This window comes from Cydia strobilella, chromosome 5 (genome assembly GCF_947568885.1).
Source record: "Cydia strobilella chromosome 5, ilCydStro3.1, whole genome shotgun sequence".
NCBI classification, from domain to species: Eukaryota; Metazoa; Arthropoda; class Insecta; order Lepidoptera; family Tortricidae; genus Cydia; species Cydia strobilella.
Window position 1 is genome coordinate 794,807 of NC_086045.1, and position 14,945 is coordinate 809,751.

Genomic DNA, 14,945 nt, shown 5'->3' on the forward strand with positions numbered 1-14,945 from the left:
GATGAAATCAAAGTGAGATGAGACATAATAATGTGTTTATGCTATGAAAAGGTGAGAGCGATAATAATCCACGATGCTCTGATTATTGTAAAAAGCTTTTAATGCTTACAAAATCAACCAACTTCCGTGAGACTGAAGGAAATTTATTCATACCTTCATCCCATGTAGGTAAGGCAATATACTAAATGGTATGGACGGTATGGTCTAACAACAACAATCTCAGGCTTTTGAAATAACTGCGCTGTTGGGGTATGTAACAATCAAAAGGAAGGAATAAAATGGAAAATTTGCACGCTTCTGCTAAGCTTAGGTAGCTTAGTTGGTTAAGATTGGACCGGTGTTCAAAAAAGGTCGCAAGTTCAAGTTTTGCCCGAAGCGGTAAATTTTTCAATATTTCCTTTAATTTAAAAATGTGAAAGATGATGAGTTGATGGGATATATTGATTTTATCAAAACATATGCATGTAATTTTACTATTTGTAAACCAATACTGATAAGCAACAATGTATACTTTAAAAACACGATAAACTGTGACATCCAAATATTACCTATATCACAGAATAAATAATAGTACTACCGAACAGAAAGGACACTTCCAACCGTTTTTTTTTGTGTAAGATAAGTTAACATTCCATGAAAATTTATTTTAAATTGTACTAGATCTAATTTTGATTACATATTCAAGCTTGTATATGGCATGATAAATTGCATTTTATTTTTACAAGTTATTAAGGATTTAGTATTAGCTGGGCATTTTTATTTAACGAGTTTCTCATAAGTTTAATTTAACTTTTGTAATCTTTAACATTCGGTTGATTGTCACAAAACGGGAAGTATTGGCACTAGAGTTGTGCCGTTCCCCATTCCCCATTTTGTATGTGGAAATTTCTCGCTCCGTACCGGGAACGGCACAACTCTAATTGGCACACTCTGAACCCCTAGTGCACTATAAGCGTCCGCGTTTGCGTTATGTCTATTTTTGTATGGGATTTTGAACAGCGCGCCAAGCGGGACGTTTTGGAAACTCAAAATCCCATACAAAATTACACTTAACGCAAACGTGTAGTCACGTCAGGCTATCGAATGAAATTTACACTAGGGGTACTATTTCTTCACACAATGGACACTCAAATTAAAATGCCCAGTAATATATTTTTTCTAATTTCGTGCTCATTTTATGCCAAAGACTGATTCTAATTCAATATTTAAAATTACTTTTTCACCTCAGCAGCTCGAACAAGCCTACTTTCGTAACAATGTAGCTTTTTAATTTAGTGAAGGCCATGAACTTCATACTTTTATTACATTTTTTTTATGATACGGTACGGTACGGTCCGGTCCGGTCCGGTCCGGTCTCGTCTCGTATCGTATCTTATTGTATCGTACATATTATAATACTTTTTTTTTCTGTTTATTCTGTGCAATTCGAAATACATTTTAACCTTTAATATGTTCTCACTACTGAGGTGAAAAATTATGTGTGCAACACGAGAGCAAAGTTATTTTACATCTCGTGTTTTTGAGTCCCTCGCTACGCTCAAGATTCTACCTTAGAATCACTCGCTTCGCTCGTGATTCAATTATAGAATCTTTCGCTTTCTCGGGACTCAAAATAAACACTCGCAAGAAAAACCAACTTTCCTCTCTTGTTGCACAAATAACTATTTTGGTTCATAATATTATGATAAATAAAACTATAGTTTAGTTTCCTAAAACTGTTGTATTTCCTTTCCTATATAGAATTTGAATAAGTATTTATCACACAATTAATATTATATTACACATAAAATATTATCATAATAAATATGGATGGTATAGAAAGGATGCCAATCTCTTATGGCAGAATTGTTGCAAAAGTGACCGCTTTCAGCTTTAAATAATAGTTCCTAATCTCTCCGGTGGCGCTAGTTAGGCTCTGGGACACGAGTATAACATGAACCATATAAGGCAACAAATGATCCGATCAAATTACGTAGGTTGTTTTTGGTAGTATTTCGCAGGGACCGGACAACCCTTTCCGCGATAAAACCCTTTCAATGGGCGACACTTAAACACGGCTAACATATTGAAAGACTTTCCCTTTTGAACTGCAAGCCCATTCATACCCTTACCTTTGACTAACCCTTACTGAAAAGCTAACCAAAAATAAGGCTAGCTCTTAATAAGGGTTACCCTTATCTTTAAGCGCTTTTTATAAAGGTTTCCCTTTGCGTGAAAGAGACAGGATTAGTACATATCTACGGTAGTGTATGAAAAGGAAAGAAATACCGTGCCTAGTCAAAGAACGCCGCCGTCACCGCCGACGATCGCTCGGATTCGAAGTAATGTGTGCTTTATGAACAAGGTAGACGACTTAAATTAGCACGCTTATATGCTAAAAGGGAAGCCCTTTATAAGGCTAACCCTTATAAGCAATATGCAAGGTGTTGGTGAGCGGATGATAAGGGTTTTGTAAGGGTATTTGGGCTACCGATTACTCAAATGTGGTAGCTTTATATAAGGGTTTTTAAAACCAAAACAAAGGGTTTCGTCTGGCAAAGGGTATGGTGAGTTAAGCCTTATGCAATACCCTTATAAAACCCCGATAAGGGATAGCGGGCCGGTCCCTGGTATTTCGGTGTATGGTGGCGCCGCCTAATTACTGTTTTTTGATGGACACTTTTCATACATAGAGATTTGGCTCCTTTATATAGTCTCCATGATAATAAACATAAGCTATGGTGACAACTATAAATATAGAAAAAAAAATCGAGTTCTGCTTGTCCACTCGACTTGGATTTTTTTTTTTACATTTCTTTTTATTTTATTTTAGTTTCTTTTGGTTGGTTGTCCCCAAATAAAATAAAAATAAGTAGGTACTATAGTGCGACATAAAATAGGTAGCAGAAATTAATTAAAATGGAACTTACAGTTACGTAGGAAGTGGCGCCCTCAATAATTTCCTACAATTTCTTGTCGGACTATACGTAATTTAATTTGTAGTTAAAAAAAATGATTTTACCAGCTAAATTGTTTTATTATTGTAATGTGCTATGAATTAAATTTAATACCTACTTTGGAATGTTGATATTATAATAAATTAATAATTATGTACCTACTAAGTATTTTAGCGTAAGCATCATCAAACATCAACCATTTATTTAGCAAATAGGCCACAGGGGCACTTTTACATGTCAATTTTTACAAACAATCAAATTAAATATAAATGTCAAATTACACAAAAAAAGCTAATAAAAAAAGAAATTTGAAAATGCATGAGAAGCCAAACTTTCAGACATAATGCATCAAAACAGCACAAATCTTAATATTGTCTTCGGTTACCGCGATAGTTACCTACTCATCGCGATAGTTCGCATCGACAATGCAATAATGTACTATTCCTCGTTCGATAATTGACCTCGTAAGAGGACGAATCAACTTTTTGACCGACAGTTTCGAGATGGTTTCGAGTGTCCTGTGCGTTACTCATAACGTCTCTGGAGTTACCAAGAAATCGGGCTTCTAACGCATAGTTTCTCTCTATTAGGTACTAACAGTTGGAGGCTTACAGCATAAACTGAAACTTAAAAAAATCATTATTTAAAGAAAATTTTACAACGAAGCTTATAAGTGGACAGATGCGTCTGTCAAAAAGTTGTTTCGTCTCTTATTCATTTTACCATCTAAGAATGTTCCCTTGATTTTCAACTACAACAATATTATTATTTATTATAGTCATAATAAAGTAGGTAGTGAAATATTTTAGATTTTAATTAAATGCATGTCTAAATTGCTAGTGTATGATTTTATTCGAAATTAATAGGAAGATTGAAAAATTATTTGCTTCGAATGGAATCAAATTAATTGTTGAATTAATCCTTGCTTTTTTATATAAATAAATAATAATAAATAAATAAATATTATATGACATTCTTACACAGATTGACTAAGTCCCACGGTAAGCCCAAGGAGGCTTTTGTTATGGGTACTCAGACAACGATATACATAATATATAAATACTTAAATACATAGAAAACACCCATGACTCAGGAACAAATATCTGTGCTCATCACACAAATAAATGCCCTTATCGGGATTCGAACCCAGGACCATCGGCTTCACAGGCAGGGTCACTACCCACTAGGCCAGACCGGTCGTCGTAGTTTTATATGACAGATATATCATATAAAACTACACTGCCCTGCGATTGTCTCGATGAGGTCATCATTTTAATAGGCGATATAATTCAGCATAGTCGTTTTTGAGACAACTGAGCCACCGATGCTCCGTTCGAAGCCGATGAAATTTTCAATCAGTAGATTTCTCCCTTTTGTATGAATTTGGTTAATCAGTGTCTATCTTGCCTTAAAAAATATTCCAAGTAAGGCGTTCATGTAATGTTACAAATTATATATTTTTAAATAAAATACTCTGTGATAATGTCATCTTTCTTTATTTCATTACTCCCCATATTTATCTTTAAAATTGTTACTTATCTGAACATTCAGTACTTATTTACTTACAATGTTATTACATATTGCAAAAAAATGTGCTACTTATAAAGAAAATTATACTTTTACTAGACAAAGTCTTATGTTCTAAGATTCTATTTACAAAACTTTTGAACTGAATTCTTAGTTAGTACCATTCGATTCCTTACATTTTATACAAAAAAAGATTGTATGGCAACTATATGAATAAACGCAATATTTCACCGACAAAATACCAATTTACTTATTTTCCATACATTCAAAGATAGATATAACTCCGTAATAGATAAATACAGTCTAAGGAAAAAACGTGCCTCGAAAATCAAGAAAATTTGATTCTCGTTCAGACGGCGCTACTAGTTTTGGCCTACAGTCGTATAGATGGCGTTGACGGTTTCGTTTGTTATTTAACAATTTTAACGCATATCAGTGAAAGAACATGGGTCAAAATCATCAAAATAATTAATGCAAATAAAAAAAATCATTTATCTAGTATATTTAAATACATTTTATCGTATTTTTACAAATCTTCAATTTTAGTTTTAAAGTGTGTCGACAGATGGCAGTGAATTTACTGGGGTTACAAAATTTACTATGACAGTACCGCTCTAGTATAAGTTACTCTATTATACATTCAAGATGGGCCCTCACCTTGACGTCACGTTTTCTTATCGTTTTGTTAGGAGCGTTTCGCGAGTGAAGTACGACTGTCGGACTTTGACTATCATTTCTGACTCTTGTATTGCTTTAATGCAGTGGGTCCCATATAGACATTTGATCCCAAAAACAAACCTGATTGATACCATTAATAATAAATTGTAATTTAACTGACTATATTTAAAATAAATTATTTTACACCATGCATGAAATAAAGCACCAAAATATTAATAGAGACACGCAGGTTATTTTTAAACACAATTTCTATTTTAAAACCCATTATAAAACTATAAAGAGTAGGTAATTTGATTGTGACATCACATGCTAGTGTTTCATAAAAATTCCATAGTAGCAAAATAGTTTTGACAGTCCGAAAAAAGAAACTGATTTGACTATGGATGGTAAAGAAAGGATCGCAATCTCTTATGGCAGAATTGTTGTAAAAGTGACCGCGTTAAGCTTTAAATAATAGTTCCTAATCTCTCCGGTGGCGCTAGTTAGGCTCTGGGACATGAGTATAACATGAACCATATAAGGCAACAAATAACCCGACCAAATTACGTAGGTTGTTTTTGGTAGTATTTCGGTGTATGGTGGCGCCGCCTAATTACTGTTTTTTGATGGACACTTTTTATACATAGAGATTTGGCTCCTTTATACAGTCTCCATGGATTTGACTAGTCATTTAGCCTATTGCAGCAGGTCCCTTATAAGCGGCGAGGCGTGGTGGGTGGTGAGGAATTTCATACAGTTGCTAGCGGTCAGTACTAGTACTGTGATTATCATTGGACACCCGTACAGAACTGAAATAAACGTTTATTATGTATACCTTTTATTTTTATTATTTTATATTTATTTTATTATGTTTATTAGGAGACCTCGAACAAGATGGGAGGATGAACTCAAACTCACAGCGGGCCCGAACTGGAGAAGAGTGGCCCACGACAGACCTCAATGGAAAGAGCTAGAGGAGGCCTTTGCCAAGCGGCACACTGAGCTACGGGACATACTCTAGCTCAGAATAAAAGGGCTAGATAGATAGATGTATACCTGTATACCTGTTCCATATATGTAAAATTGAGAAAGGTATGTTGAGATGGTTCGGACACGTGGAAAGAATGAGTGAAAGAAGCCTAACAAAGAGAGTGTATAAGGGAGAGGTAGAAACGGGAGTTGGAAGGGGCAGACCTCGGCGGACTTTCTCTGATCAGATCGGGGAAATCTTGAAGAAAGGCCACGTCAAGAGCACCCTAAACCGGCGAGCGTGTATGAGGAATGTTATGAAAGTGAAGGAAGCGAAAGAGGTATGTCAGGATCATAGCAAGTGGAAATCCGTGGTCTCTGCCTACCCCTCCGGGAAATAGGTGTGATTATATGTATGTATGTATATTGGTGGAGGGTAGGGTTAAGTCTTCGTGCGCCCTCTGGTGGCGGCATTATTGTAATGTCTTGTCAGTCCGGTAATACACCTATGTACTGAACGCACGGTCTTCTGTTTTACACCTCCGAGAACCCTCCGTATCATCTTATATATACCAATACCTAGTTCATTTTTAGGGTTCCGTATTCAAAGGGAAAAAACGGGACCTTATTACTAAGACTCCACTGTCCGTCTGTCTGTCACCAGGCTGTATCTTACGAACCGTGATAGCTTGAGGGTTGAAATTTTCACAGATGATGTTACTATTTCTGTTGCCGCTATAACAACAAATACTAAAAACAGAATAAAATAAATATTTAAGTGGGCCTCCCATACAACTAACGTGATTTTTTTGCGTAATGGTCGGCCTAGATTTGTTCGTGCGCGAGTCCGACTCGCACTTGGCTGTTTTTTTATAAGTAGAACTATCGCAAGAATCGCAACAATGCAAAAATTAAATTTTTGCTAAGATAACTTTTTTATTAACGGATTACCGAAGTTAACCAATTGATTCGTTAATTCGTGCCCAACTTTGCTAATTTCATCTACTTAAAAGAGTCCCCGGCAAGCTCGGCCGAATTGCACTTTCCCATACAAACGTAGTTTCGCTCTCATTTTAAAACTACGTGTTGGATTGTAATGAAACTTTGCACATACAATGACATGATGTATATATAGGTCTGAAATTAGTTTATATAGCTCCAGTTTATAAAACAAACGAAATAGAGCAAAAGCAAGTTTTGTATGAAAAACTTAAATTCGCTGTATTTTTTAATTATGGTATCTGAAGCTACATAAACCAATTACTGACATAGATATACCTTATCCTATTGTAAGTACAGTAGTCGTTTTAAAGTGAGAGCGGAACTACGTTTGTATGGAGAACCGAGCTTGCCGGAGACCCTTCGGTTCAGCGCTTTATGCGTGCAGACTAAAATCAAAAATAGATATAACTCCGTAATAGATGGATACAGTCTAAGGAAAAAACGTGCCTCGAAAATCAAGAAAATTTGATTCTCGATCAGAGGGCGCTACTAGCTTTGGCCTACTGTCGTATAGATGGCGTTGACGGTTTCGTTTGTTACTTAACAATTTTAACGCATATCAGTGAAAGAACATGGGTCAAAATCATAAAAATAATTAAAGCAAATAAAAAAAATCATTTATCCATATTTAAATACATTTTATCATAGAGTAACTTATACTAGAGCGGTACTGTCATAGTAAATTTTGTAATTCCAGTAAATTCACTGCCATCTGTCGACACACTTTAAAACTAAAAATGAAGATTTGTAAAAATACGATAAAATGTATTTAAATATAGATAAATGATTTTTTTATTTGCATTAATTATTTTGATGATTTTGACCCATGTTCTTTCACTGATATGGGTTAAAATTGTTAAATAACAAACGAAACCGTCAACGCCATCTATGCGACTGTAGGCCAAAACTAGTAGCGCCGTCTGAACAAGAATCAAATTTTCTTGATTTTCGAGGCACGTTTTTTCCTTAGACTGTATCCATCTATTACGGAGTTATATCTATCTTTGATTTTATCGTATTTTTATAAATCTTCATTTTTAGTTTTCAAGTGTGTCGACAGATGGCAGTGAATTTACTGGGGTTACAAAACTTACTATGACAGCACCGCTCTAGTATAAGTTACTCTATGCTAAAATACAGAATAATTGTATATTGAATTACAAATGTGTCTTACCGATAAAAGTACTAAGGTGCACAGCGAAACTATACACGAAGACCAATCCATAGTGGAAAGCTTTAGTTTCTGCGACGGGATCCGAACCCCACACCAACATCGGCAGGGTTAATAGAATACTCACATTGGCCAGTGAGAACGCTTTTAATAAAGATAAGAAGTGAGCTGAAATGAGAAAAAAATTAATTGAAATCAAAGCAAACAGGAAATAAAAGAAAAAAAAACCGGCCAAATGGACTCGCGCACAAAAAACAGCTAAAAAATCACGTTTGTTGTATGGGAGCCCCACTTAAATATTTATATTCTGTTTTTTGTTGTTATAGCGACAACATAAATACATTATCTGTGAAAATTTCAACTGTCCAGCTATCACGGTTCATGAGATACAGCCTGGTGATAGACGGACAGGAGTCTTATTAATAGGGTCACGATTTTACCCTTTGGGTACGGAACCCTAAGAAGTAATAAAAATTATCATTTCTTAAACAACTTTGGGAAGTGGGAACAAAAAAAAATATTTTATTAAATATTTTGATTTGTGTTTTTTAAGTAGTCACACTACTATATAATAAATTATAAAATGTCATATGTGGTATTTTCTATAAAAAGGGACCTTATTGTCGATGGCGCTTACGCCATTATAAACGATGCTCCGATATAAATACAATGCCGCGATATAAATTCATAGAAAATGCCCCATATATTAAAGATATAGTGACGAAGCCCTCCAGTGGTGGTGGCTAAAGACGCCAGTTCGAATCCGGCCCTCACCACTGGAGGGCTTCGTCACTTTTTAAGGGTTCCGTACCAAATGGGTAAAAACGGGACCCTATTACTAAGACTCCGCTGTCCGTCTGTCTGTCACCAGGCTGTATCTCATAAACCGTGATAGACAGACAGTTGAAATTTTCACAGATGATGTATTTCTGTTGCCGCTATAACAACAAATACTAAAAACAGTTTAAAATAAATATTTAAGTGGGGCTCCCATATAACAAACATGATTTTTTTGCCGTTTTTGCGTAATGGTACCAAAGATAGATATAACTCCGTAATAGATGGATACAGTCTAAGAAAAAACGTGCCTCGAAAATCAAGAAAATTTGATTCTCGTTCAGAGGGCGCTACTAGCTTTGGCCTACTGTCGTATAGATGGCGTTGACGGTTTAGTTTGTTATTTAACAATTTTAACGCATATCAGTGAAAGAACATGGGTCAAAATCATAAAAATAATTAATGCAAATAAAAAAAATCATTTATCCATATTTAAATACATTTTATCGTATTTTTATAAATCTTCATTTTTAGTTATAAAGTGTGTCGACAGATGGCAGTAAATTTACTGGTGTTACAAAATGATGGTACGGAACCCTTCGTGCGCGAGTCCGACTCGCACTTGGCCGGTTTTTCTTTAATATATGACATCTATTACATTTTATAATTATTTCTTACTTTCATTCTGTGAAATAAATGGCTTGAGCATTTTCATGGCGAAGTGCACCGTCAGTATGAACGCCGTGACACCTGAAATTACAAAAAAACAGTACCTTAGGACTACATACGAAATTACCCCAATGCACCTTATTGGGGTAATTTCAATAAGTTTGTTGGCTGTGTGCTTTCAGCTCTTTCCAGCCGTGGCCAGTTGAGCCTAGTGGCGGTAGGCACTCTAGTCTGCAACTGTCAAAGGTTTGCAGAGATGGCGCCACCATAGTTGCACCTTTTTCTATGAGATTTGGCTTAAAGGGCTGGCATCCAGGGCATACAATTCCATTAAAAAAGACAAGGGTGAACACGGGACCCTATTATTAAGACTCCTCTGTCCGTTTGTCTGTCATCAGGCTGTATCTCATGAACCGTGATAGCTAGACAGTTGAAATTTTCACAGATGATATATTTTTGTGTTGCCGCTATAACAACAAATATTAAAAAGTACGGAACCCTCGGTGGGCAAGCCCGACTTTTTACAAATCCGAGTCTTTTAGGTCACGAGTAGAATTCTTTAATGAGCCTTCAAAGTATTGTTCGTTATTTGTGCCATTTTCAACCAAAAGGGTACTTATTGTCGCTTGTCAGTAAGGCGCTATTTCCATATAGTTTCAATTAGAAATCAACCTTATTGACAACCGATAATGTGGTACCTTTTAGTTGAAAACGCCACATTTACTCACAATGTAACGGTGGATATGGTGGAGTTACTTGGTCCCCGATTGGGATGCTCGAGATTCAAGCACGGTCCACCGGTGGCCGAGGCGGGAATCGAACCCGCGTCTTCAGCTTACGCGGCTAACGTCCTGACCACTAGGCCACCCGGCCACGGCGGTACCAGTGACAAATTCTCTGATGTATACTATCTTTGTAAGGCGCCTTTGACCAACTCTAAGGGCGAGCAGTGTGTGCTTGCACCTATACGAATCCTTTTACTGGATTACGGTATAGCGAGGGAGATGGTGCTGCCATCTATTTCACTAGGGAACAAATCAAATTATTTTATGAACAAATATTTTATAAAATCATTTCATTTGTTCCCTAGTTCAAAGACATATTGTTATTATTTTATACATACCAGCGAATGTAGAAATGAACTGTATGTAGAAGTGTTTCTCCCATATGAAGAGATCTCCCTCGTCGCGTGCCCCCTGTGCCGGCCGCCAACCACTGCACTGGCGCTGCCACCATTGCGGCGCCTCCCATTGAAGAGATGAAGGTCTGAAACATTAGTGTTTTAGGTGAAATATCATTTTAGTAACGTTGTCAGACGCAAGTGGCTTGCTCAGCATTAAGCCCGGTTCACATTTGTCTGTCGTGTCGCGTGACGAAGCGTGCATCAGACAAATGTGAACGCAACCATATTAAATGTATGAAATCGATATGCGTCACGACAACACAACACGACACATCAGACAAATGTGAACCGGGCTTAAACCTCGCAATAAAAAAAATAAAAAAAATCTTTATTGCCACACCTTAGGAAAAAATCTACAATTTGTGAAAGGATAGCTTAAAAATACAATATAAACTAAACTTAAACTTAAATATCAATATAACTATAACTTAAATCTATGGTGAGGCAAAGGGTCCCAATCTCAGCATGTGCGGTGCCAGAGGGCTCCGCGCTGATTTTCAGACTGGTCCCGGGACGGTTGGGGTCGGTCGCTACTATCATATTGTACCTTTACATGTTTAATTTACATTAACACATGTATAAAATATAAAGTAATTTTAAAATGCACCAATTACTTAGTTACCTATTGTTAAATTTAGTTCTTCGTACAATTTGCGGCTAAATATTTGTGGTATTTTCTATAAAAAGGGACCTTATTGTCGATGGTGCTTACGCCATTATAAACGATGCTCCAATATAAATATAATGCCGCACGACGCTGTGCGGCGTAGGCGCCAACGACAATAAGAAATGCCCGATTTATTGCATAAAGTGTTAATTTCATTCTTTTTTTTTATTTCATATTACTGTTAAGATTAAGGGTGTTTAAAAAAATCTTAGTATGATAATTGTCAGGTACTGTATTATAAGATTATAACAATTAAAACTCTCGTGTTTACACAATATTCAAAATAGTCGTGGTAGCAGTGACCAGTGAAACCTGCGTCAAATTCGCTATAGACCCGGTTATAAACATGTTTTAATAAGTTAACTGTATGACACTCTCTTTGTTAGCCTTCTTTCACTCATTCTCTCCACGTATCCAAACCATCTCAACATACCTTTCTCAATTTTTGTCACTACATCTTCGTTCAGTCCACGCTTTACAATTTGTTTTTATTAGTTTAAAATACTTACAAGTGTGTAATATTTAATGTGGTATCGTTTGTCTGTATGCCGCATGCTGTGTTGACCACAATGTTGAACAGACTGTCACTCCGCCATAGTCCATATGTTTCTATCATTATTAGGATAATGAAGAGCTTCCAATATGCCTGGAAATATACATGGAAACATTTGTATTACAGATTTAGTATATTTCCACTGCATTCACTTGGCTCTAAAGCCTCTTCTGCCATACCCAACTTTCGACACCATTATAATAATGTGGTACGTCACAAAATAAAAAAGAGGAAAACTATATTTTCACTTAACAAGTAATTTATAAAATTTGCTGAACAAATATTGGTCAGTTTGAGGAGTACAGTCTACAGTTTAATTTATTGCTCGTGTTACAGGCCACACCCGGTATAGGTACCACTAAGTACCTAGTCTTTTTCTTCTTCTGCTCCCTGGGTTCCTCATGGCTGAGGGTCACAACCACATGAGGTCGTTTGTGCACCAAGGCTTTCCATTCTGCACGATTTTCCGCCTTATTAATAGGCGCCTGTGTAGATCTCTGGCAGGCCTTTTATACAGTGTCTACCCAGCGGGTTGTTGGATATCCACTACCCCATCTTCCATCCACCATGCCAACCATAATGCACTTTTCAAAGTTGTCCGGCTCCCACCTGGCCACGTGTCCAAAGTAGCTAAGGATCCGCTGGAGGCAAATGGCTGATAAACGGCACTGGATACTTGGGTAGTAACCAGTAACTAAATAGGTACTTTAAATACTTTGGTTTCCTAGATATTAAATATACAAATGTGCCATTTTTAACCAAAAAGGTACTTATTGTTGCTTGTCCGTAAGGCGCTATTTCCATATAGCTTCAATTAGAAATCAACCTTATTGACAAGCAACAATGTGGTACCTTTTGGTTGAAAACGTCACAAATGTTACCTTAAACTCTGTGTTATATAGTACATGTCTCTGGGCTTCCTTCGATATCAGTACTAGGTCAATCATAACAATCACTGGATCATATTCAACATATTTGTCCACGATTCTGTTGCATTTAACCTGAAAAAAAAAAACTAATTTTTTACTAAAATATAGTCTTAAGCAGGGGTTCCCGAACTGTGCGTCACGGCACCCAGGGGCGCCATAGACAGTTCAGAGGGGCACCATGAGGCAACCCTCCTCCCCATCTATTTCGAATAGCCTAGCTAGGTTAGGGCGCCGAGATTTCATTTTAAACTTGCAAGTGCGCCATGGACTGAAAAGGATTGGTCTAAGCTTTAACTTCTAAAAGGAGTTTTGAAAAACAATTACGTGTGGCCCTTGCGGTTGAGATTGAGGCCTTGGTCTTCAGACACCAAAAGGCTTATATAAATATCACAGAAACTTATTGGTGTCTGGTAACCTCCGGGAAGGGGCGTTTTTTGCCCAGAGACTAACCTTAGCCCAGCAAAGAGGTACTGCGGCCAGCATTTTTGGGGGCAATGTCTCGGCTGAATAGGGTTAGGCGATGATAAGCTAAGTATTCAGATTTTTTTCTGTGTTTTTGTGTTAGATTTTAGTTCGTATGTAAGGATTTTATGTTTAGTAAAGGAGTGATCTTATTCATATCGTTATAATGTTTGAATAGACTGTATTTTTCCGTTTTCTTAGGCTATTTTGTTATGGTAAATAGCCGAAAACATAGAAATTACTTACGCATTTGGTCAGCTTCAAAACAGACGGCCCGTAAGTTTTGTACAAGGCCGCAGAAGCCTCTCCACAATTAACGCATTTATAGGGTTTATTCTCGGCCATTTTTAACTATTCATTATGTTTACATTTAAGATAAATATTCAGTTTATGCGATACGAGATCACTCTTAACTCCATCTCCATCCATATGTTTTATTTGACAGTTTTGACTTGACTTCTGATGTTCTGATTCTGACAGACACAATGGATCAATGTTCGAAAACCACAACACAATTGAACAGATTGTTAAGTTTTTTTTTTCATTAAGTGCTATTAAACCTGAGAAAATGAGAATAAGAATAATGTTCTTTCATTTATTTCACTTTTTTTCATTTGGTAGCTTTTAATCACATTTTTTTAATAAGTATATGTAAAATATTGTTAATTAAAAGCAAACAAAGCAAAGTTTCTAAACGTTTTTTTTGTCATTTTCAAGTTGACATTCCGTCTTGCGTTTTGATTCTGCATCGAGCGTTTGAAAACTTATTGGGTGGCCGGTTATTTGAAAGACATTTAAAATTATAAAACATTGTGAAAGTCTGTATGTGGTATGAAAATCGTGTGCGAACATTGTGGAAGGCTGTTTGTTCAATTGGAGAAGTGCTGATCCTGCTCATTGCGGCGTCGACGCTGGTGAAGGTTAACTCGGGTTCAATAAGGTAAGTCCGGAACTCCGGACGAGCCGAGAGTCTGAGGATCCTAAGCCAGCCATCGCCGAGAGCTGCTTCATCATCTACAGCTCAGCAAGGTGCGTGCTTCTAACGGTTGACCCAGCCTATCCTCTAAGTTCCGCGATATACCGTCTCATTTCTCGTCATAAAAAATATTAAAATCAATTAAAATACAGTCCACATAATTCAAATTATCGAAGCAAAATAATCCCATTAACAATGGTCTTTATGGATATTTTTTCGTTCGTCAGGCAAAAACGGCTGCACGAATTTCGCTGAAAGGCATATTTAAAATTTGATTTTTTTTCCTCTTGCGGGCGCTCCGGCTGTGGAATAAGCTTGCTGCCGAGGTTTTCTTGGGACTACAGTATGGGGTTCTCCAAAAAGGAATGTAAGTATAGGTTTTTAAAGGGGCGGCAGACCCCTGGGGCCCATTTCTCGAACGGTATTAGGTATTAGGCTAATAATATTATTAGTGTGTTGCCATGGTA

General features: G+C 36.7%; 1 protein-coding gene and 1 long non-coding RNA gene across 2 annotated transcripts in view; both read right to left on the reverse strand.

Annotated features, from left to right (window-relative positions):
* The window catches only part of LOC134741279 (uncharacterized), a 239,099-nt gene that overhangs the window by 13,214 nt on the left and 210,940 nt on the right, over window positions 1-14,945 (reverse strand). The gene's annotated exons all lie outside the window — the stretch shown is intronic.
* On the reverse strand, window positions 5,797-13,923 carry LOC134741273 (protein ARV1). The gene is made up of 7 exons (XM_063673988.1): window positions 13,749-13,923; window positions 12,993-13,112; window positions 12,068-12,204; window positions 10,832-10,974; window positions 9,718-9,789; window positions 8,266-8,430; window positions 5,797-5,929 (listed from the first exon to the last, which is right to left on the reverse strand). Exons 1-7 carry the CDS (start codon window positions 13,845-13,847, stop codon window positions 5,817-5,819), a joined length of 849 nt encoding a protein of 282 aa, XP_063530058.1. The 5' UTR covers window positions 13,848-13,923; the 3' UTR covers window positions 5,797-5,816.